Source organism: Corvus kubaryi, unplaced genomic scaffold (genome assembly GCF_017639235.1).
Source record: "Corvus kubaryi isolate FWS band 111438036 unplaced genomic scaffold, C.kubaryi_AGA036_p1.0 split3-37296, whole genome shotgun sequence".
NCBI classification, from domain to species: domain Eukaryota; kingdom Metazoa; phylum Chordata; class Aves; order Passeriformes; family Corvidae; genus Corvus; species Corvus kubaryi.
In genome coordinates this window covers 2,757,557-2,783,075 of record NW_024582086.1, presented here as the reverse complement: position 1 = coordinate 2,783,075, position 25,519 = coordinate 2,757,557, and the positions used below count along the sequence as shown (strand labels likewise).

Genomic DNA, 25,519 nt, shown 5'->3' with positions numbered 1-25,519 from the left:
TGCAGAATAAAATTTCTAAATCCTCAGTTTCCAGCTTCCACTTTGAACCTTACAGGCCTCCTGAACAAAATTTAACTGCAGAGCACTTGTGATCATCACTATGGGATGGGCTCATGAACCTTTAGGCTCAACACTGGACACATTACCATGTAAAAGCAATGAATGACATCTTGAAGGACAGCCCACTGAGCAAGCTGAGGTAGAGATTTAAATGGATTTTTGACAGTAGTCACTGGCTCAAGGTACATACACTTTAGACCAACTAAGTTGGTGTTCTTTGTTTATGTTTTAACTAATATAATGTATACTACCAAGCAGATACAGGAATAATTTACAAGTGTTTCCTCAAGCAGGAAAGCCAAACTCCTTTCTCTCCCTTCTCATTGCTGCATGGTCCACATACAGGAATCCTGTAAGGACACGTAGACTAAGCCCACGACCTCAGAAGAGGAAACTCCTGAATCCCGGTACCAAAGCAAGAAGTGAACTTTTGCTCTGGAAGCTGTGACCTGCACAAAGGCAAAATGCAGAATGAAGAACATTTGAAGAACTTTGTGGTGGCTCCCCTCATATTTGATTTCAGTAAATTGAACATGTGGCACCAACAGCCGTCCTTAAATCAGCCCAGTTTTCCTCATAATCCATAGCCAGGGCAAAGTCCCTCTCAGAGGATGCATAATTCACTGCTGCCCAGTTACCTCTGTATAGTTTCTGTGGTGTTTGTTTCTTCTCTTAAGTGGCACCAGCACAATAAAGGAAGCACTGAGATCTTGTTTCTATGCTCAGTAATGGACCATGCATTATACAGGTTCCTGTATACCTTTACCAGGTTCTAAATCTTGCAATAAACATAGGTGTTAAAACATCATGGCTTTTTCAGGTATACATTGAAAAATGAAAAGGTAATATGTGTAGCCCTAAAGACACAAACAGTTCCCATGTGAGCTGTATCGAAGAATTCCATTTCTCTCTGAGGGGCATGAAAGAAGGAAGAGGATGAACAGACTAGATAAGAAGCTTTCCACGGACAGCTACAGGAAGTTAGATGTGTGCTCCTATCTTGCAGTTCGGCAAGGTACTCAATTTAGGCAGAAATACACCAACTGTGTTTCTTGTCCAGGACCTGGATTAGGGCTGATCACTGAAGTATTACTCAGAGAAGGTCTTACATCTGTTCTCCAATATACCAACCTGTTCGAGATGCAGGAGCTCTTCATACTCATGGGTTTTGAGTTCCCCTTTATTCACACAACTGAATTTACACTACAGGCAGCTTGGAGGTTCAGTAGATACTCTTTTCCCCTGCTATGTCTGAGCACTGTACTTACAGCTACAGAATTCACTCTGCTACAACTCCAGATGAAGTTCCCTCATAGGCTTCAGACAAGAACGACCAAGACAGTGACTGGAAGGTTTAGGGGATGCTCCCCTCTAGGCATGTATGCCTTGCATCAGAAGTACTCTGCTACCTTAATGGGAAAGGCTAGGCTATCAAGAGAAATATTTATGAAGTCTGGAAGCAAAACCATGTAAGATTTCCAAATCCAATTAACTTAGCTTCTAAGCACTCATCAGCTTCCTGCTTCTTCTGCCAGGATCTGAAACCACAAGGAAGCTATACAAAAATCTGTTCTTTCTCACAGCAAGTTCTCTGGCTGGTCAGGCTGAGAGGGCGGTATGAGTTTAGAGTTACAGGGATAACTCAGTGATCAGCAGATGCATCACATGTGCTCTCATTAAGGAACAACAACAACTAACTCCAACTACGTCTCCAGAGGCATCATGAAAGCTGTATCTGCACATGCTGCAGTACTATTTAGAAGTGCAAATGCCTTTCCTTACAAAACTGCAGCTTCCTACAAGGTAATTTACAACTGTCATGGGCTAGCAGGCATAGTCCCGGAAGGGATGTCCTTGCTAAGGGGTGCTTACAGTTTCCTCTGGGACCTGATAGAACCTATCAGCTGGCCAGTTTGAATATGGACAATTCTCTAAGCCACTTAAAGTTGTGATCACCTCTGTGATCCACACTTAAGAATAGACAAACCCCCTCCCCCCCAAGCTCTCTCTCGTTTCCGGCGCTGGGACAGGTGGCTGCGGGCCCCGTGTGGGGGCCAGCGGGCCCGGCCAGGCCCTGCTTGGGCCAGGCCGGGCCGGGCCACGGCCATCCTGGAGCCGATGGATCTGTTCCAGCCGTGGAACCCCCCCCACTGCCTTGCCGTGGGCAGCCGGAGCGGCTCGGCTCTCCCCCCTCTCCACTGCGCTGAGAAAAATTCAACATTCCAGCTGCAAAGCTGCAAGGCCGAGGTGAGATTAACCCTTTTTACTGCTGTGAAGAGCTGAAAACCTGAGGGAAGAGAGAGAGGAGATGCTTAAAGCTGAAATTCTGTTGTGAAGCTATGATATATCGGAGTATCCTGTTGTAATTCCATGAAGATATGGGGGGTGGAGTGTTCAACTCGTAAGCAAAAGCACCTGCGCTGAGATAGGCAGATGCTGACGCAGCTGTAATTTCATGAGAAGTTTGGACAGGGAGAGATGAACCAGATGAGGACTTTTGCTCCAAACAGGAAAGGAGAAAACCTCAGTCCCTAGAGATGAACCAGATGAGGACTTTTGCTCCAAATGGGAAAGGAGAAAACCTCAGTCCCTAGAGATGCTCCCAGAGATAGTCCTAACGATGAAGATGATGAAGACCCTTTGCCCCCAGGGAAGGAGAAGGGCCTCTGTTTTTTGTTTCTGAACGGCTCAACCTTAAAATTGTATCCCAAAAAACTTCAAGAGTGGACCCTCGAAAGCAGTTGCGGGAAAAGCTGCAAGTCGGGGGAAGGGACTCACATGCGAGCAGAGAGACTCCTCTTCCTAAACGGACTGAACAATATTTGGAAGTGGGCGGCTGTCTCGTTGTGATAATGTTTTCATAGCATGAGCAAGAAGAGACTTCTCTTTCTAAACGGACTGAACAAGGTTATTATGGAAGTGGTAAACAGACTGAACATCTTATGGGTTGTCTTTTCACATTGTCAGTGGGAGAAGGGAGGAAGGTGGGGGGAGGAGGAGAGTTCTGAAGGCGGTATAATTCTTTTTTTCCTTCTTTTAGGTCTGTTAATAAATTTCTTTATATTCTTTCAAGTTTGATGCCTGCTTTGCGTTTCTCCTAATTCTTATCTCACAGAAGATAAACAGTAATGAGTATTTTGGGCCAAACCACTACAACAACTCAGTAGTTAAGACAAAATTTTAAGTTAATTAAGAGCTTTTAAGCACTTTATATCAGTGCAAAGTCAATGCACAGAGATATTACATGTTTATCATCAAATTTGGGCCTAAATTGAAACATCTATGCTGATGCTTTTATCTGCTTTTACAAGTGGAGATGCTAAATATTAGCTAGCAACTAAGAACCAGGAAGAAAGTAGATTGGATTTGGGGGGAAGTTGCTACTTCCTTACTGGTATCTGCTCTCAGCTACCTTATAGCTTAAAAGCCCCTCAAGCCACAAAACCAAAGTGACAACTGGTTCAAACTCTAACACACTCTTAAACGGCCCAGGACTATTTTAATGAGTCACTTTCAACTGATAAGAGATGTATATGCAAGGAAGAACTGAGCATAAAATTGTATATATATGGTAAGAAGTTCTGCATGTACATTTAATCCTTTTCATGCTGATTCTGTTCCCTTAAAAAGCTAAGCTTGCCTAACATCTGTAATTTAGTGTGGTCAGTTACAGATGGTGTGTCCACTTTAAAACTCCTCTATATCATCATTACCAAGTAATAAATGGTCCCAAAGCAGAAAAAATCCAGCATTAATTAGACAACTAGTCTTTGCATATGATACTTCTACCTTCCTAGTTCTTGGGAAACAGTTATCTGTTACGAGGCTTTTTTTTTTCCCTGTAAATATATATGGCCACCTTCTACTTCAAGTTCTGCACTGCCATGTTTACTGTTCCCATAGATCACCACACTTCAAAGCCTTGAGGAAGAGAGAATAAAACAGGTCATCAGAAGCCAACTTCATCTCACCAAAATGAAACCACACCCTCAGTGTGCTGGTTGGATTATTGCAAAATCAGCTCCAGCATGGGTCAGAAATGGGTGAGAGGCATTTCACCACTGCACTCGTTAGAAACTGAAAGGCTGCAGACTCCACATGAACACCATGCTGCTATTGGTAAACACCACCCGCATTGCTTTTGTGTAAGCTTCAGCACTCTGAGCAGTACCTGCTGACAGACAGTCACAGTAGCCCTACAAGCATTCTGCATTCATAGGCCTGAGCTCTAAGCAGATGATCTCACTGCCAGAACAATCTAATGGCCTGGTGAGCTCTGTGATCCCAGGCTGGGTATGTGCACAGGAGGCCCAGAATGCCCTCCAGTGAGAGATCAAGTAGTGCTAGGCCTTCCTTTCATGATCTAAACATAGGCCTTTGTTCTCTTAAGGTTTTGTTTGGGGTCTTTTTACATAATTTCTACCAAATCAGTAAATATGCCACAAGGCACACAAATGCCATCCCACAACTGCAGCACATGACCCTCTGCCTGCTTTTAGCTTCCTGCAAGTCATAGTTGGGAGACCTCAATGAATGTAAGATATGCTGCTAGGCACAGCTCTGAGGTACAGCTCCAGCTGGAAAGGTTCTGAAAACCCCAGAGATAGTATTTTGTGAACATGCAAGGAGTTCTATACAGTTTGTTCAACTTCATCTTGTAAATGACACAAACTAGTTTTGTTACAAAAAGGTACAAGGAGTTGCCAAAAAATATGCTTATACTCTGGCGAGGAGATGTAAGTATTCAAAAAATTTGCAAGATTTAAATGCTATACTTTACACAATAATCCCACTGAAATATGAGATCCAAACGCCTTTTAACAGGTGAGAGATCAGCAAAATTCATCAGTTTCATTGCATCAAGATCTTGGTAAAATCAAATGCCTAAAAACCTCAACTGGCTTGCTGGATGTGCTAGATTTAGTTCTGTCCATCCCAGATACAACTGTTAGAATACCTGTTTATTCAAAGCTACACTGAGGAACTAGAGTACATACCACACCAGAGAGCAGAGGGGCAGGCAGTAGACCCAAATACAAGAGCACCACAAAATACCTAGTACACCACTATTTGTAGCTCATTATACACAAAATATCAGAAAAACACTTTTGCATTTCTATGCTCTTGTTCTCTTCAGCTTCTCAGGTTCAAAATATTATGTGAACCTCCTGTACAGTGAACCTTATTGTACAGTAGCCATAACACTGGAAAGCCATCCATTAATTATTAACACAAATAAAAGGGGAACCAAAAACCTCCAAGAAGAGGAAGGGAACAAACCCTGTTGCCATCATCATTAGAGGTGCAGTGATTTAAGAAAAGGCTCTTGCACTCTGTTTCATGCAGAAGCAGGTGGCAGCATGTCAGTTCACAGCTTTGCCTTTGCATGGAGCCCAGCCAAAACCTGTCACCCAGTGACACATGCCATCTCTGTTCAGCATCACACAGGTAGACCTCCCTAGCAGAAAGGGCAAAATATGGAGTATTCCACAGCCAAAACTGGTGTCCTGCCACAATACAGCTCCACAGTGCCAGGGATAGGACCTTAACTCAGCTAGCTGACATCCTGCTGAGTCACCAGGGACTGTTCTAGCACTGCTTCAGTCCCTATCACTGCACAGTCCAACTGCCTGCTGGCTGTTTTTGAAGTGTTAGAGTCATCCTGCTCTGAACTGTGGAAGATCACTAGTACAGAAGTTGCTAGACAAGTTACATATACCCATACTTGGGTCTTTATTTCACACCAGCTTACCAACAACAAATTTCTGTTCTGCCCGAAACTGCTTATACTGCAAAGAAAACACAAGACCCAGAAAAAAGCAAGTTCTGCTTCCCCATTCTTCTCAGGAATTAGTGTAAGTGCAAACTAATTTTGTAGAGCAATTTTAAGTGCTAACCTTTGGACGATCTTCTCTTTTCAAGGCTACTGCTTCCAGTTTTGCTTCATACTCGGCTTGAACTTGGTCTCTCTTCTTCAATACATTCTATGGGCAAGAGAAAAGACAGCTGTGAAAGGGATCCTCTTGTTCCTTCCCCCAGCCTGCAAGAAACACTAAAGTGACATATCTTCAGTGCCAATTCAGCCCAAAGTCAGACTTTCAGATTTACTTTGTTCTATTTTACAGCATTCAGGGAGTAGCTTTTAATAACAAAGAGCACTTGCTCTCCAATAGCTGGCAGGGTCAGATAAAATTCAACATTTGGACAACCTGGACGCTGTCATGAAACCATTAATATAACCCTGACTACGTAAATTTAATTCATCAGTTGACCTATTATTGCCATGAAAAGGATATAAACAAAAGCATCAAAGCTGACAAGGACTAATGTAAAGTTTCTGATATCCTCAAGCAGCAGACAGACAACAGCATTGGCTAAGAAACAGGAATACCACCACAGAAGGTATTACAGCTCCCTTTTCACTTGCAAAGACTCTTCAGAATCCTTTAAAGCAAGCTGTCACGTCCTGGTGTTAAAGTAAGCCTTTATTTTAGATCAGTTTGCAGGGTTTGGTTGTTGGTTTAATTAAAAAAAAAAAGAAAATTATGAAAAGCACAATTTACATGAAAGCATTGGACTGCCTGAGAGAGCTTCTCAAGCAGTAAACATTTTCTTGACAGAGTATTCACAAAACAGACAGCCAAAGATGCTACCCTTGGCTTCTACTACATCCACAAAGAGCTTCACTAAGGTTATACCACAGTCTTACAATTTGAAAACAATCACAGGAATTAGTCTTTATAAGAATGTCTTACTAAAACATAAGCAGTTTTGTGTCTGTAAGAGCAGGAAACTTACCTGTTCAGGTTTCACAAAGAAACAACTAGTATTTTTTAATTACTCAATTGATGCAAAGTAATTATTAAAAATGCTCAGAGGGAAGTCAGCCAACACTCACTGTAAATCTGAAATTCTCTTGCAGCTAACTTGGCTTTGAGTCTTCCCTTCTGCCACCTAGAAGGAATTGCCCCATTAGGACATGAAGTGATAACTAGTCATTTTAACAGTTCCAGACAAGGCTAGTAACACAGGACTAGTCATGTGCACTGCTGCCTACAGAATTATGTTTTTAAAAGAGTAGCTCCTCAGAGCTCTAACAGCCAGTCCAGCCTAGATCTAACTGAGGACATAAAAGTCCCATATCTACTGATCATCATCGTTTCCCCTCCTCCTTCTTAAGCCAAGAGAAGGTCAACAGTTCAGTTGCTCTAGACTAGAGATGTTGCCATCAACAGTCTTATAAACTTCAATCCACGATAAATGGGAATGGCACCTGATCCACAAAGCTGCTATTAGATTAGTCAATAAAAAAGGGCAAACCTGAAAAGTTCACCTTCAACAGCTTAACTCTCTCTTTTGTCCCATAAGCAAGCATGCCATTGGTTGTGTTTGTTTGACAAACACAACATCCCCCCGTTCTTTTTGGAATCTATGCAACTATGTGGGATGGCCTTTAAGTGATTGAGGTTACCAATGCAACTAAAGTCTGAGAGATTTAATAGGTATTTCTAGTTTGCACTGCCTCTTGAACCTCAGCCAACTGAAATTTCTTCTGTGAAAAACAACTGTCTCCAGCAGTTGCATTTTGCCTTTAGAAGCCTGGAGTTAGGGCAGGAAGCTGAATCTATACCAGGACTAGCCAATGATTAACAGTTATTGGCAAACTGGATTCAAAGAACAGGTGTCTTAATTCCCCTGAAGTGCTCAAGTCCACCTACTGTGGACTATTAACAATGAGCTTGTGAATACAGTTTTAAGTATCCAGTAATGGCTGACTTGTAAGTGATGGGAAGAATATTGCCCTCCCTTCCACTTGTCCCGTATTTTCCTCTGGCACCTCCAGGGAATCTCCTCTCAGTTCCAGATCGATGCCTTGATGCTTTAGCAGCAACTATGAAAAGCTCTGCATCAAATATCCTCGAAATTACCACAGACCATGCAATACTAGTTAAGGTCTCACTTAGAGAGATAAAAATTTTTTTAAAAGTTGGAAGAAAACAAACACCAAACAGAAAAAACTCAACCAGCACACCTCAGTTATTTCAGGTCAGAACTAAACCAGTGGTGTCTGAACACTGAAGACTTAGCTTGGTTTCAACAACACAGTTCCTTCTCCATTTTGTATTTAGTTGAAAGGTTCTACCTTGGCCTATACACAGCTTCAGTTTGCTATCAGCCTCCTATCTCAAATTTCAATTTTGATCCTATTTGCACACCACAGCTTCCTACTGTGACTAAATGTCACAAAAGGATCTCTAGTTACTCATGCCCCTAAAGACACAGTTAACTATTAATGTGGTGCTTGCTTTGAACACGCATTAAAAATAATGTCCAAGGACATCCCTGAGGATCACATCATTTGATAAGCCTTTCCAGCAATGTTAAGCATACAGAAGTCGTATAACATCCTAATACCTGCACTGAATAATGTATAGGAGAGTTTGTCCTCTGCACATGCCTACCTGGGCAATGCCAGTGTACATCAGCAAATGGGGTACCACATGTTTGCTGACATGGGCCCTACTGCACCAGGAATGGAGACATAACCGTGCCATGTCATGGAAACCATGGAAGAGACCTCAACGATTATCTCGTCCAACCTTTCTTGGCAAAAGCACACTCTAGACAATATGGATCCTGTCCAGCTGGATCTTAAATATGTCCAGTGTTGGGGAATCTACCACTTCCCTGGGGACATAATTCCAAAGGTTGATTGTTCTCTTGTGAAAATTCTCCTCGTGTTCAACAAAAATGTCCCCAAGAATAATATGCACTGATTATCCCTGTTTTTCCAAGGGTCTCCTTGTGAAAAGGGAGCTTCCGTCATATTTGTAGTCAATCCTTAAATACTGGTACATGGTGATAAGATAAGCCTTCCCTCAAGGTTGAACATACCCAGCTCTCCCAGCCTTTCCTCACACAGCAGGCTTCTCAGTCCCTTGACCGTCTTTGTGGTTCTTTTCCGGACTCTATTCAGCTTTTCCACATGTCCACATATTTTTTTGTGCAGCAGGGATAAAAACTGAACACATTTGTGGCCTAACAAGTGCTGAGCAGAGTGAGTAATTTGGAAAAGGTCTCTCCTGGACGCTTCAAGCACATGTTTTAACTCAAGGCCACAACACCAGCTTCTGCCCCGTTCTGCAAATCTTTCAAATAAACCCAGAGACTAGGCTTCCCTCAAACCAGCTAATATTCTGTTCAACCAGAACTATTGGGCTTTGCCTCCATACGTGCAGTTCGGCTCTTGCCCTCAGCTACAACCATGCTCCTGAAGACATCAAGGCCTCTTCATCTCGGAACAGTGACGATAATCCGGCAGTTCTTACCTGAGGGCCATTCAGCCAGCTACAGACTGCTCTATTGATCATGTTCCCATACCTACACCAGCAGTACAGTGTGCAGCAAAGAAGCTAATCGAGGTTGCACTGAACTCCTAGTACCTGAAGACTTACCGTCCATCAAGCACCCTGTGCAAAAGATGTGCTCTAAAAGACCCAAACAGACTTTCATCTCACAGGTAGTCCTCACAGCAGCTGATGAAGAGGAATGCACTGCAAGGAAAGAGGATGCCCCTTTCAACAGAAAGCCTCCTGCACTCCAAGTGTAACCTCCTTACTAACCTTGGTTACTTCCTTGGTGTTATGGATTCTGCAAAAACAGTTCAGTAGCCAGTTCAGAAACAGCAATAGGCTGATGTTTCCTAGCAGAAGAAAACTGCACTTTGTAGAACCTGAGAGTTCAGTTTTGCTATTTGAGAGGTAAGGAAAATATGAACAGTCTTGGCTAACAGTAGTTTTTGTTTTTAATTTTCAAATTTTAGACTGAGTAAAGCATCTCAGTAAGATGCCCAAGCCAGACACTGAACAGCATAATCCTTTAGACCACTAGAAAGTCAAGTCCACAGTTTAAAAAGCTCAAGCTAAAAAGCAAGGGTTTCTTTGGCTGAAGAAGTGCGTTAGACAGTTAAGTAACTGTTGGCTTGAGACAGTGCCATTATAGAAGGGTTCTAAAAGGCCAAAAGGAAGCTTAGGTGCAAGTCTGTAATGCCGCTCTGCCTGTGGTAAGTGGTGATTATCTGCCTAGAGTAACTCTTCAGCTAAAGAAACCCTTGCTTTTTAGCTCAAAAAAAATTTCCCCTGCTATATTTGTGAAGAGCACCTCTCACAACTCGGTTTGCCTCTTCAGATGCCATCTTTGGTAGGCATTTTTAGCATCAAAAGCCAGACATTCTGAGTTAAAGTATTTAATCACTAGCCTCATGTTTATTTGTAAGCACACTCCATCTACCTCCACTTCCTACAGTTCAAACATCCTGAGACAAGGCCTCCTACAGCTCACTGTGTTCAAGTAATACTTTACTATTAATAAACTTCCGTAAAGAAAACACACTTCATTCATGCTGGGGTCAAATCCATGGTGACAAAAGCAAAGAATATACTCAGGGAATTAGTGTAAAGTCACCTGCAAGAATACCTTAGCCACACAGGAGATGCACAACTCCTGAAGCTGGGAAAAGACATCTACAAGTAAGTGTTTCAATTCTCAGTTTGAGAAGCATAGGATGAGATTAAGAATGACTACCATGTTCAGACTGTAAGTTTATAATGGGCTGTTAGATCTGTAAAGGAGTGTGTATCATAGCCTTGTAGCAGTTGTTCCAAGTGGAAAGTCTTCAGAAGGAACTTGTCTGTAAGTCCCTTATAGAGGGACTGCTAATACGTACTGCGCCATAGGCGTGTAGTGAAAAGCTCCGATGGATGAACCAAAGTCCTTGATATAATATTTTAGTGAAGTTTACTCAGTAGTTCTTGTCCCCATTAGATGTGATTGATTACCAATACTCCTTAACTTCAAGAGAATAAAACCCACATTAAAGTAGCTTTTATAACATCTGCGTAAACAGTAAAACACCAGGTTCTTAGACAGATTAAGAGTCACAGAATACCATCTTTACGCAGTTACTTGGTATGCAGAACTTAACAACAGACACATCATGCCTAGGGTATGGGGATGACAGAGGAAGCCGTGCCTGTCATTTGGACACATGGTTCTAAAACAAGGCACCCAACTCTGCTACATACAAGTGACAGAAATTACTGTGCTATTATTCCTGTAGGACCAGGCACTGACCCTGTCATGAAGAGCTGAAGCACAACTGGTTTCAAATCTCAAAGAAAGATTCGAGGCAGCCACAAGATGTCTCCAATAGAGTACCACCTGCCACACCAATGAAGGGGCAACTCCGCAACACGTTGTGTACACCCTACAACACTAACCCTAGCTTGACTGAAGAGCAGACCAGACAGATACTGCTACCCATGCAGTACCCAGCTATTAAACATACCTAGTTTTGTTTTGACTGTGAAAATATCCTCCTACTTAATGTATTATTTACTTCCCCACTTTTCCCACTACCAGCATTTCTCACTGTTAAAAAGAACAAACTCGCTAATTCCAGGCAAACACAATGACAGCACTTTCTGCCACAGGGCTCTCTTTACCTTCATTGACTCAGCATACAATATGTATTCCCTAAGCACAGGCAGGAAGTCTTCTGTCATGTCCTCACTGAGTTCTTCAAGAGCTGTGCAGCAATTCCCAATACAGGCAGACACTCCTTCCAGTGGCTCTGACAGCTCAACCTCCAGCCCTCCCCAGGTTGAATAAACAGGCCCATATTCTCGTAGTTCCACCAAGTATTCTGCAAGAGGCAGATGGAAAATTAGATTAACAGAGTAAGAGCAAGACACAAAGATGTGCAAACACAAAACAGGAGAAATTATGCACCAAGTCTGAGTAACATTAATCCCCACAGGGAGCCAAGATTTGTGTTGTGTTAGCATTTTTAAAGAGACGGAGCTCTACGGCTGCAGAGGTGACAGGTTCAAGTTGCCTATTTCTTAACTTACCATTCCTACAGACTTCCAATACAAAGACTCTTGCACCTTTGCAGTAGCCAGTTAGTTTTTTAAACATACGTAAGACTTAACTCTACTAAGACAGGCCTGTAAAGCTTGTCTTCATCTAGGAATTCCATTTTTACTCCTCCAGGTGGAATCTGACGCAGTCCAGTGCCCTAATTGTGTCTCCCCTGATGGAGAACGCTTTTTAGAGTCTTTGCCAGGAGTCAGAGACGAATGGGACTTTTAGCCTTCTCTTTCTTCTGTCGTTGTTTATTAAGTCTTATCAGCAAAATACAAGCCACTATCGTGACCCAGACATAGCGTGAAGTAGAGAATGCAAGAAAAGCCAAATTGTCAAGATAGCACAGCCTTTTTAAAGGTAAATTAACCAATAAAAACTTAAAATGAAAGATATTTTCACTTTTCTACCAATGTCTAGTAAATTTTCTTGTCACGCAGACAGGAACTGCGGAATTCTTTATCCAATCATTCCAAACTACTTCTACTGCAGAACATGGAGTAGTAGAAGAAGAAGAAGAAGGTCTGGAGAACAACAACAATCCTCCATTTTGATGTTTTTTGCTTTTATCTACTTACTGCATTAATAAACCCAAAACCTCTAAATTTTTCACCCTGTGATAATTTTACATAATATTCTATCACCTAGCTCACACCAGTGTAGATTGTAATTCTTCCCAGAGGGTAGGCAATTTTCTCCATGGATGAAGGTCAAAAACAGTGTTGTCCAGGGGGGTAGGACCCTTCCAAACAGGCAGAGAAATGTTCTCTGCATTCTGGGCTCCCATAGAATCTACAGGTTCTTCCACCTTCTAAAAATTCTTTGAAAAAATTACTCTAGTAAGATAGTAGGTTGATATAAAAAGTTCAACTTTAAAAAAATATTTGGAGAGTTGTGCTAATATCAGATACCGTGTTAGGTTTTGGGCCTTTTTAAAATCTGGAACAGGCATTAGATTTTGCCCTGCGTGTGACTTATTACAGGCCAGAATCATCAACACAAATTATCTTGATCATGCTATCAACCAGAGTAAGACACAGAGCATTCAGATTGAAGTATTATGATGGAACACCTTGTGTCCTTACCCAACTGCTCCTTGATGATCCGTTGTGCTATTCTGTCAATGGTACCAAGCTTTAGAGAGAATGTGTCCAGATAATCCCCAATGGCTGCAAACTCCAGTGGCCGACTTCTTAATTTGTAGCCTCCCGTAACGTATTTGACAGATTCCCCCATCTTTGATAGCAAAGCCATTCCTTGCTTTTTGTAGGCATTAAGATCCTAGGAATTAAAACAAACAAAAATAACGAAACCAAAAAACCTCAAACCAAAACAAACAAAAACCAAAACAAATTAAAAAAAGAAACCAAAACAACAACAAAAAAAAACCAAAAACCAAAACAACAACAAAAACCACAAAACAAACAAAGCAAACCACAAAAAACAACAACAAAATCCAAAACAAAACAAAAACACAAAAAAACCCAAAAGCACACACACGAAGAAATATGTTTAGGAATACTCACTTACATGTTCAAATATTAATACAATGAAGGATACTTTCCAGTCAAGATCAAATCTTGTGAAGGCAAGAGATTACACGTGACATGCAGCCTTGGACAAAGGCTTTCTACGAGCTGTATAGCTGAGCACAGCTTCAAGTCTACCCCTAGATGGAGGTATATTATCCAGGAGAATAGCATGAAGTACATTAGAAATAACTAAGTAGCCTGACTTTGCATGTGGCCATACTGTCCCATGTTCCTGTACTCTCACCAGAGAAGCAGCCATATTAACAGCTCTGGTTCCACCAAAACAGTTCACATCATTCATCTACACATACATCTAAGTCACAGCCACAATGCCAGTATTAACCAGATGTACCAGCTGGCTCTCATGACCTAGTAGAGAGCTACACATTGCACACTTATTTGGTAAGCAGCCTCCTCACTCCAGATCCATGGTCACACAGGAGGAAGGTGAAGACTGCACGCAGAAAAAGTGCAGCATGGGGAGACCAGCAAAGCTTCTCTGTAAGAGGCACTGTAGCTCAGGCTGGGTCAGATGCATCCATGTTGCCTCCACAGAAAGTGTAAACTTCCTTGACATTCCTTTACACATTTGCATAAACCAACTTTCTGAAAACCTGTGCTAACAAGACTGACTGCCTACAATCTTCAAGGGATTTCATCTTAACAGTACACCAGAAAAAAATTGTTTTAGTTAGCCAAAAAGCATTTTGAATTTTGCATTTTACTCTTTCCAGCAGAGGTCAGTATTCAACATCTCAAAACAGGACAGGGCCAGGAGCTATAACTAGGTTATCCTATACAGCCTGAGGAAGAGATGTGTTCAAACGAAGTAGGCCTGTAGAGATTAAGCATTCAGACATATTACCGACTACACTAAAATCTTAAGTGTTCTTAAAAAACCAGCAGCCATCTTCAAAATATGCACTATGGTATTCCTTCCAAGTACTTAACGTAAGTCAAATGTAAGTCTGATTACAAAAACCTGACATCTTAGCAGCTATTATAATTTTCTATTATGTTTGCATTTAAATGCAGTGGTTCCTTGACTTTTACTTTCCGCGTGTCCTAAGCTCTAGCTGCAAACAGGCATCAGAAAAGATCCTTGAACTCAAAATTATTCACTCACTCTCTCAAGCATTCTAGTATGTTACAGGTCAAAACAGGGACTCTGAAGAAATGCTGGTTTCTCCTTTTCAACCAGAAGGTGATCTTATGACTTCCTGTAGTAACTAAATTCTGAAGTCCTAGCACACTGAACTGACACTCACTGCTCCACTGGACCAAGTTCAAACACTAGAGACAGTCAGCAGAACAGCTGTCCTTTCCCCCTTCCTCCCAGGATGCTCTGTAACCTCAAGGCAAACTCTGCCAAAAGCATAGGATGAAGCCCTTGACATTCATTTTACAGGGGTGGAAGAAGAGAAAAAAGCAGCTAAGAACGCTGCATCATGCTTGGACAGCTGAAAAGAGGAACAGAGCTATCTGACATTTAAGGTGCTAAACAAATTCTGTTACTGGCTTGTGTCACTGGTTAATTTCACCATGGAGGGGAAATAAAAGAACACTGGAGATTGATTCCTAACAGCAAGCAGAGCATGAACCTGAAGTGAGCTCAAACATCGCATTTAAGTGAGCCAGAGTAATGTGACTTTGGAAAGGCGTGCTTTTATAGCTCTTCTCACCTATCTGGTAAAACCCAAGCATAGCTGCAGGTCCTCTTAGTCTGATTTAAAATGCAGTTCTAAAGAAAGCCAAAGAAAATTGCACCATTCCTGCATGAGTCATGCAGAAGATGAGCATGTAACTGCTGGCTGAGAACAAATGAGAATGAGGCTTCCATGCTTAGTTTTGAGGGCATCAAGTGCAAGCAGTATAAAAAGCACAGTCAAGATAAAAAGTCAAGAAATTTGCAAGCTTTCATGCAAGGGAGACTTCTCTTCTTCTACCCCTTCCCTCCTCCCCAAAACCAGATTTTAAAGTCTACCGCTTTCTGAATTTTTAATCTCTCTTGCATAACAGGAGTATGTTCTAGGCTCCAAAACAAGAATTCAATTTATCAATCTGCCAAGAGGATTCCTCTTCCCTTCAAGCACAGGGAACCTATACTGTTGTCACTCATAAGGGTCCATCACACACAATAGCCAGGGTCCCCAGCAACCCTCTGGTATTTCAGAGGAAGCTCTAATCTCCACATGTAGTTTTGTTAATGCCTTTTCACCTTAATTTTTGAAGGGATTGCAAAGGTTTCTGTTCTTTTGTTCCTGTCAACAGCTGCATTTGAAAGTTACTGGCTTACCTTAGCTGTGAGAAAGACGTTGAAGTGCTCATTAAAAGACAGCACTGGGTGATCAGTTATTCTCTTCAAGAACTTGTCTAATGCTTTCCTCCTTGTCTCCACAAACTCTTCCGAAAAGCGATCAACAACACCCTTCACCACAAATTTTTCAGGCAGAGGCTGTCAGAGATAAGCAAACAGCACAAGATTCAAAAGACCAAAAACTTGCTTTTGTTACTTGGAAGCAAACAAAGCAGTCAAATTCCAGTCTTAACAGGAACTGAAACGTTGTGTTTGCTAACATGAACCATGCATCAGATGGGATTCAAGCTGCGCTCAGAATTACCCTTTAGCTGGTCTGGCTTAAAGCTAGCCATTCTACTGAGTGGCTTCAGCTGAGAGCCACACCAGGGAAGTCAGACAGTACTCACACTAAGTACTTTTAACATAGCTTAGATTGTTCTCTCTACTGCTATTCACGTTCACGATCCAGCTCTAAAGAGATGCCAGAAGAGCTGCATGCTATTTGTAACAGAAGTGTACACACCCCCCCACCACCCAGTGTTGAAGCAAGGCTGCCCAGTCTAGGGAAACTCAGAAAATTTGACTATTCTACTTACTCCACACACTCCTCTCTGACCAATTTAGAGGTTTTGAACATGGTCCTCCTGTAAAAGGCTGATAGCCTTACTGAGAACACTGAGCAAAAACAAACCATCAGCTTGACACAGCAAATGGCTGGATCTTTTCTGAAGTACGAGCACACCCAGTCATCTATCATGGCTGACCTTCCTCAGTATGCTTCTGTAAGTGATGAAGGTCTGACAGTACATCCACTCTTACATCTTACTGCCTTGAGTCCATCAGTTCATCTCCGCAGTCCAGCTTGGCATGTAAGCCCAGACTGTCTCCAGACTTGCTATAGTCCCCCCGTTACACTTAGATTACACACTCTGAACTACCACTTTGGATGGAAGACAACTTTTTAAGCTGAAGCATGGTTAGTTTCAGCTCTACCACTAGATCTGCTTTTTTTCTGTACAGACAGCACAGACTTCAAGATTAACATCAGTTTTAAAACTGTGCTTCACATTTCATTCTTGTGAACCAGTCCATCCAGACAATCTGCTTACAGTAAGGCTAGCAATGACAGCCATTTTCACCCAGCTCAGGAATCAGGATTCACCTCTGGAAAGAGTCTTTGTCATCTAAAATCTGTCAAAAATAATTAAAGAAAAAGAAGTCTATACATATTGCTTTCCCACTATACCCAAGCTGATGTGGCTTGTACATGAAGACACTATCTCCTAGGTAAGCACAGCCAGCATGACTTAGCTGCAATACAGCTACATTTTGACCACTGTATTTGGTTCTTACAATTTAAGACCTACCTTGTTATGCTTAGCATTCAAATCAGTCAGTCATTCTAGTTAAACCAGTGTAAGGTACACTATCATTAGACTTCTTCAAAAGAATAATGCCTTGTGCATTAGTCTTCAGGGAGAAAGAAACTCTCTTCCTTTGCTTTGTAAACTTTAGCTGGGACTCTAGGAAGTCACTACCTCAGCATCATACCTCAGCAGGAGGAAAACAAAAATGTTTAAAGAAAAGAAAAAAGAGGGAAAGGAAGACGAGTTTAAAGAACACTAATTCAACCAAACGCATGCAAACTGGCACTGAATAATCACTGAAGTTTGAGCATTTGAGAGCCACAGAAGAGTGCATCTCTATTACAAAGACTTCTGCTGTTTAACCTGCTTTCAACTACAGCAGTAGGTACATTCCTTTCCATTATAGGCCTTTGGAGGTCCATCGCAAGTAATCAATACACAGAGCAATCAGAAATAGCTTCAAGTACCCAAACATGACCATCCAAGGACAAGGACCTTGGCTGCGTTAGGTTTACCTTTCTAGTCTAGAGACAGATCTGACATCAGTTTTACTGTTTTTTGAAAGAAAATATTAGAACGCCTCAGATCTTTTAAAGAAAATGTAACTATCAGTAGCTGAAGAGATGAAAAGGAACCCATATTGAGCTTAGTTTTGGCTCCTAAGTGTAGGCTATCATGATGCACTTCACTGAGAAGACACATCATTTGCTACAGGAAAATTTTAGGCAGAATCACTACTACACAGATTAGGAAAACAACTCCCTTCTGATAATTTGTTAAAACAAAAGGCTTTCAAGGATTGCAGTATCCATAATTACAAATACATATAGTCTTAGATTGTCTTGAAACATCTTCTCAGAGTGCACTTGAGCGAACTGCCTTTAGCTTCTACACTCCATCTATTTCTAGATGATAAATACATAAAGCATTTAGCAGTCTCCCCACCATAACCTGCATGGAGGAGATTAATAGGAGATTCCATAACTGCTAACTTGTGCATAAACAGATAAAACAGGGCAGCACATCCTTATATCTCCAGATTTTCTAGAAGAAAGGCACCTAAGATGTTGGCTTGTTCTGCAGCCGGTTCCGTGTACAGGAGCTACTCATGCCAAGTTTGCTGCTCTGTGTGCAACAAATTCCTGGTCACAGCAAAGCAGCTTGATTCCCTGCCTATGACTCACCTCCTGTTACTCTACTATTATTTACTGCCTTACAGGCTTCAGGCAGAACTGGTTGACTGTTAGTAAACCCAAGAATCTGCAGAAACTTAACTGCAATTGTTCCAGCTGTTCATAGAATGGGGAGTAAGAAAAGAGTATGGGCACTTAACACATTACACATGCCTCCACCTTATGCTCACTGTCTTTCTTTTCCCTACTGTTCACTAAACATATTTGCTGCCAGTTAGTGGTGTCACATGGTTTTGTGAAGTACTTCTTATCTCTGGGAGACTCAGTTATTATTCCACTTGAGGCAAGTCCCAGCGTAACAAAGGACTTAAAACAGCGCTCGACCATAGAGCAACCTAACAATACTTCTCTCACAGCCTACTCCTTGCTGAGGGAGGGAGGGAGGGCAGAGGAACTTCCATCACATCATCCACCCCAGACAGGCAAGCTAAAGTATGGTAGTAGTGTTGTTATTTCCTGACAATTCAATTCCTACAGGACTTTTTTAATTTCTTTGTTCAAAAGGGCTGAAGGTGGTGATCGCACAGGTTTCCTACCTATGCACACAACAAACCTATAAGGTAGTACTAACCTCCTCACATCAAATAACGTGGTCAAATCACCAGTTTCAGCAACAAGGGGTGCAGTAGTTTAGCAAATGTTATTAGGTAAACTTCTACCTACTGAAGGCATGCAATAGCTACCAAGCCAGAGGCTGAGACTTCCAAGTCTGTGCTATTAAATGTCATGGCTATTAAGTGTTAGCACAAATAGTTTTAAATTACCCTGTAAAACCAGCTCAAAAGGTCATCTTGAAAACCGAGACTAGAACCTGAAGTACGTGTGGCTTTTCATAACCCCAGATGCTCTGAAATACAGATGTAATAATTGAGCAAACAGATTAAATGTATTATGTCACAACTACTGAAGTCAGCACATGTATTGCCATGCAGGAGGCTGACAAAGCTCACCTCTCAGGTGTGCCACTCAAGGAAAGTCTACGCTTCCTAACCAGTATGGAATGGGAAGTTCTTTCCACTCCACTATAAGACAATTTATAAGTACCATATTTAACTCTAAATACTCAAAGAGAATGAAGTACTGTTTTTAAAATCCAGACACATATCATCCAAGTATTACCCTTGGAAGACAGATGCACAACTGTCTTTAACAGCAGATTCTTGCTTACTACCTACGGGAATAAGATGCGTTGGCTGAGACTCTTCCAGCTTGTTTCTCAACCAGTCGAAGTCCTGGTACCGCCGACGGACAGAATACTCTGGCAAATCAAACTCTGCTCGTGTGGTCTGGAAAAGAACAGGATATATTTAGTTTGCACCAAAGCCTCTCACTTCAGAGCTTAGCAGAAAATGCAGTACAGCCATCCCTCCAAGGGTGAGGCAGAACAAGCCTTGCAGGGAGTCTTAATTCCCAAAATTGTGCAGCCAGCATGAGAGAAAGATCCTCTGGCTTTTCAAGCAGTGGAAAAGCAAGCAATATGAAAGGTGATTGTTTGGAGCTGATGTGTTAAGATCTATTTGTAGTCCATTACATGTTCTGTTCTCATTACAGGAGAAGTGTGTAGAGCAGAAGCACTGTGTACTACATTACTCTCTTGGCAGTTACAAGATTACAAAGACTGCATGAGATACTCATTCTGAGGACACGAGTATTTTACCCATCAAGAATTAAAAGTAAAGGTATTTACTGACTTATTCTATGGCATGGATTATCCATGAGTGAAAAAGTGTTTCACTGCTGTCCCTGTATTCTGCAACTGATGGGCTTTTCACACTCTAAGATTAAAAGATTAGAATGTAGGCCAATGTGAGGTTTGATGGACTGTTTTTGTTGATTTTCAAGACAAAGAAACAAGTCTGTTTATGTGTATGCCTGATTAGATATATTAGTGCATTAAATGAAATCTTTTAAATTTTCCTTCTTTAGGGCAAAGTCGCTACAAGTTTGAGGGGAAAAAAAGTAAGTATGCAGAGAAACTGCTGGCAAGTGTTTTATCCACTCCTTGAACAGTCCATAGCCTGGAAGGCAGACTGTATGGGGCTGTTTGCAGAGCACATAGTGCAACTGCCTGCAAGTATTTGTGAAACTGTGTACCAACTAGGAGTGTCTGCTGAAGAGCCTGGCATTAGCCCTGATTAGAAGGTAGACGGCCCTTGTACTTACGTCCCACTGAGAAGCACAGGGAGCTATAATTAAGTTACTTGCAGCCATCTTGCAACAAATGGCTTGCAGTGCCAGGACACTACATGTCTGCAGCCAGGCACCAAACCCAGCCCATTCTGGGGAATATACCAGCAATCCCAGCTTTGAACTGGCATCGAGTCCAGCACCTGGTTGCTTTGCTACTTCCAGCCAGCAGCAGCCTTTAAATGCATTCCACCTCTTCACTTGCTCTCTGGATGACTCTAACTCTTCAGTTGCTGCATTTTACTCCCATCAGTCATCACTGGAGGTTCTGTACAAGTTCTACATCTGAAATCTTTTTCTAGGGTGAAGTCAGGAGCCTTAACACAGTATCAACAGCACAGTAGGTCTAGGATACTACAAGCAGCAAGCTGATGTGCTGTTACCTAAGAAATGGCTTGGCTTCTAGTAAAGGAAGGCATAGACAGACAGAAAAGAAGAAGGTGCGATCAGCTCCTCCCTCCTTTGACGTGCTAGCCATGGTAAGCAATATAGCCATGGACTAACATAACAAATCCTCATGAACTGGAGCAGTCATGTTTACAGATGAGGGATTACCAAGACCTAGATACCCACTGCAGATCTGTGCTTTACTCAGCTACACACACCTCAGAGTAACACCAGCTTATTTAACATGTAAGAGTACCACATTATAAATGTGACTTCTGAGACTTCATTTGAATCATTTTCACTTGTTTCGAGTAACAGACTGAATTCCATTATTCTAGAAATTTAAAAAGAAAAAGAGGGGAAGGGGGGGAGGTAGTAATTACTTAGGAGAAAGCAGAGCTTTTGTGAACTGTCACTGCCCAAAGGCATCTTAAGAGATCAGACAGTGAGTGAATGAGAGTAATCAGAATGGCTACACACTACAGTGTCTTATCCTGTACCATGAGGATGAAGGTAAATTTTCCCATCTGTTAGCACTGAGAAGCTTATTAACCACTATTCTGCTAACAGTTAAGGAAAACTGTATAGGACTGTCTAAGAGTAGGAAAGCAGGGTTAAGTCCCAGTATAGAAACGATACAAGAGCTATCGTTCACCTCTAGCAAACTGCTCCTGTTGCCTTTCCTTTGCAAGCAGAATTGCAAAGTTTACCATCTATCACATTTTTTTCCTCTGAGATGAAAATACAGCAGCAACATTTCAGTGTTTACTGTACAGGCTATCAAATCTAGACAGCAAATAAGCTTTTCAAAGACTATTTGGGCAGAACATAAAGGCCCTTCAAGGTTTTAGTGGAACCTCACTAATGCTGAAAGAATTTGGATCTCAGATCAAACTGTTCATTAGTTTAGCACAAGTTATTTTTTCCAAACTGCACATAAGAGGAAGGACGATCTTGCCACTGTCCAAGCACAGTATTGAGGAACACGTTCACTGAGGTAGCTTGTGGTGCAGCTGCAGTGGGAGCTGCAGGTTGAGCTCTGGCAAAGAGGCCGTGAAGAGCTGACCCTCGGCACAACAAGGGCCCAGGGACCTGTGGCCCAGCCAGGGGACCAGACACTGAGACACGGCAGGAGCTGATGATCCCAGACCTTCCCACACTCAGACTGGTGAGGGGATAAAAGCGTAGGAGTTCCTTTGTTCTGGGTCCCTCCTCAGAGGCACCAGCTCAAGCTGCTTGTTTGTTATTGCACTATGCTTAAATTAATTTAAGGGTTGAGACGGCTGAGAGTCTGCTATGGGAAACCTGTGGTCAATCCAGTAAGAAAACCTGGTGTGACTGTGTGAGTAGCTAGGGGCCTCAGTCCCAGCTCAGATGGTGCAAGAGTGACTGCCAGAGTGGCTCCTGGATGGTTGGGCAGGGAAATTTCCATAACAAGTGGACAACAAGTGAAGCATCTATGTTTTTGACACAGTTAAATTCCTCCTGCTTTCTCAGTAAGATTCATAAATCTCATCTTGCAAGGACATGTCTCTTCCAAAGGAAGCTGAGAAACCTACATGGCCAATCTCAAGCTCCCAAAAAATAATGGGCAAGATGTTTCCAGGAACTTATTGAAGATTCCAGCACAGTTCCACTAAGTCAGCACTGCAGCACTCTGGGCTCAGTTTTACTTGCTGGAAATCAGGCAGAGTTACCGACACTTCTACCTCAGTTGATGAAATGGTTTTGACTAGAGGCAGTATTAAGGCAATCACCAAGTCTTGGTCTCGTGTAAAATTATTGTCTTTCTTGGAAAGAGTTAGCAGCCAAACCTAAAGCTAGCCTGTGATGACTATATGAAAGTATTTTTGAACCCTAGTTCTACTCTCTAAGTCACTAGACTTGATTGCAGATTCCCCTCCATGTTACTATTTAAGTTTGAGGCAAAATCTTCAACTAGGAAAAGAGAGGGGAGGGGGAAGAGAAAAAGGCTGGTGTTTTCAGCACTCCAGCATTTCCTTTGCCTCAAATAGTTCAGGCTGTTTGAAAAAGACTTCATATCACTTTCACCTGCTCCTCTCTAGGGAATCAAGCTGTTTCATGTGTTTGAGTAATCTACCCAATGCATGGACTGGAAGCATGAGGAGGACAGGAAGTGAAAACAAGACCTCCACTTCAGTACTGACTGGTTTGAAAGACTCTCCCTTCAAGCCTGCAGAGCAACTGCATGACTCTGAAGAATGGCACTCAGCTGTTCAGACCTCCATGGGAAAAGGCACAGAAAAAGGCCTTGCTATCCTAGAAAGTACAATGAAACTGAAGTTAGAAGCACACTTAATTATGTTTCACTCAGGAGAGATGACTACACAACACAAGGCCAAGCTTTACTTCCCCCTTCCTACAAAAGATGTGCTGGTAAAATCCCCTAGGACACATACCTGTCTATGTGAAGAACACAAAGACACTTCATCACAGTCAAGACTAATTAAGTTCCAGCACAAGTTTCACCCACCTTTACGGTTTCACTAGTCTCCCTGTGTAAGGAAACTTCTTACTATCTTGCATTAGTAACTGCAATAGCAAGATGAAAACAGGATATGAAAGAATCAAGAGAGTCAGTCCTGAATCACTGTCTTGTTAGCTGGAGGATTACCACTACATTCTTTAAATGTGTTCATCCAAAAAACAGGCTAGGGAATGCTACCTGGCTCTTACTAGGAAGCCGTGAAAACAGGTACACAAGCAGGATCAAGTAAATTCCTAAGTTTTCCTTTGCAAGCCACTGTTTTGACCCTTCCTCAGTCACCACCACCTGCTGACAAGGTGTAAGAAGATGAAAAGCCTGGGGCATACTGCAAGACTTCTCTTATTTTGTTTGCTGTTACAATGAAAGACCTGTATAAAGAAAAAAGAAAAAAACCCCACACAACACAAACAAGACTGTTTGTGACTGTTGGTGTACGCTCTTCCCTACAACGGCATTCTGCCACAGCCACAACCACACATTACAGCATTAGCAACTCCCCTCTTGCACCTAGTAATGCTGCTTTTCAGTCTTCAGAATAACTCATTCTATGACCTATGTTTATCCAAACCTTTGAGGTTCCAGAAGCATTCTCCAGTAGAGAAGAAAAAAACCCCAGCGATCCCTGCCTCCGCATTCAGAGGCACCAGAGAGACCCTGTAGAGGTCTCAGACTTCTTTCCTGCAAGGCTGCAAGGGAGGTTTTGAGAAGGCTCCTCATCTCACTCTAAGGATTATTCCTGTGCAGCTTTTCTGCCATGTTTAATTACCGCTTTCAGCTACAATGGCTAATTGGCAATTAGCCTGGCATTGAAGAGGTCTTGTTTGTAGGGCAAGAATGAGTTAGACCGTTAATACTGTTAGTCTTAAAAAATGGTAGATAGTGCTAGAGGTTCTGACCCTAGAGATTAACCAAAAGTTTCTAAGAATAATAAAACCAGAGAGATGAGGACTTCATGGCGATTCAGAAGAATAACTTACACAGTTTCATAATAGCATTGCAATGGTATGATATAGCAGATTTATGTGCTACAATGAGATGCAAAATAAAACAAGTATTAATAGACAGGTAATAAGGTAGGTAGACATCCAAATCAGAAGTATATAATTTTTTTTTTTAATTAAAAAAGAGACACTGTTGGGTAATACACCTGATCTAAATATGGTAAATACCTTGGCCATGTTTCAGAGTTCTGCTTTAAAAATGAAAGGAACCCTTGAAATAAGGATTTCTAAGCACAAGAACATTATTAGGGTGCCACTGCATAGAGAGATTTTATATTGACAAAATAATTGAGTCTTAATTTAAGAGAGAAACAATGTTAGCCAATTTTGAGCATTTGCCTGTGGAAAGCTGCATCTCATTTTGTGGTTCCTATTCCTTCCGGTCAAGTAACAGCTGAAGGCTAAGCTCCTCCAAGTAAAAAAACTTTCCTGCAATACCTCTTAGTATATTTAGTAGTCAAGATACAGTGTTTCCTGCAAGATTAAGACTCTTAGAGTAAAAATAAATGACCGAACTGTGTTAAAAGTGTAGCAATAGATAGCTACTATTTCAGAGAAACCCCATTTTCTCCTGTGCAGTCTGAAAGTGAAACTTTGAAGTGGACATTTGGAAAAAAATTATCTGTGGCCTGTAAAGGTTCCTTATCTCCAACAAAAATATTCGCTCCAGTACATACTGCCTTCTAAGTGGGCCAGAGGAATGTTAATCTTTCTGGACAAGTGTATCAAGTATGTTACTAGTAAAGTTAGTGAACACTTTTTGCCTTAGGTAACTACAAGTGCCCAAAGCAGATGTCAACATCACCTAGGAGCTCATTATCATGAGAATGATTCAGTTAAGAGAAATCAACATTTCAGTTGTGAATGTTGTGGACTTTTCAGATCAGTTTTCATATAAATATAAGTAGATTACACTCATGATTGAACTACAACAGGTGCTGAAAAAATCTCCAGCCTCTTTTGATAGGGAGTAGCATTCTTAGGCTACTTCATTTTATTATCAGCTGCACAGCTACATGAACCAGCAACTGCATGAAAGCTGGTTTACAGCTGAGGATC

At 41.7% G+C, this 25,519-nt stretch overlaps 1 protein-coding gene across 2 annotated transcripts in view; it reads right to left on the bottom strand.

The window, feature by feature from the left end:
- The window catches only part of SNX30 (sorting nexin family member 30), a 67,805-nt gene that overhangs the window by 22,097 nt on the left and 20,189 nt on the right, over nucleotides 1-25,519 (bottom strand). For both annotated transcript variants that reach the window (XM_042015249.1, XM_042015247.1), the window contains exons 3-7: nucleotides 19,552-19,662; nucleotides 15,814-15,972; nucleotides 13,071-13,266; nucleotides 11,565-11,764; nucleotides 5,958-6,044 (exon numbers count right to left, since the gene is read on the bottom strand). In XM_042015249.1, the coding sequence (XP_041871183.1) occupies nucleotides 5,958-6,044; nucleotides 11,565-11,764; nucleotides 13,071-13,266; nucleotides 15,814-15,972; nucleotides 19,552-19,662 (753 nt within the window). The remainder of the gene's footprint in view (nucleotides 1-5,957; nucleotides 6,045-11,564; nucleotides 11,765-13,070; nucleotides 13,267-15,813; nucleotides 15,973-19,551; nucleotides 19,663-25,519) is intronic.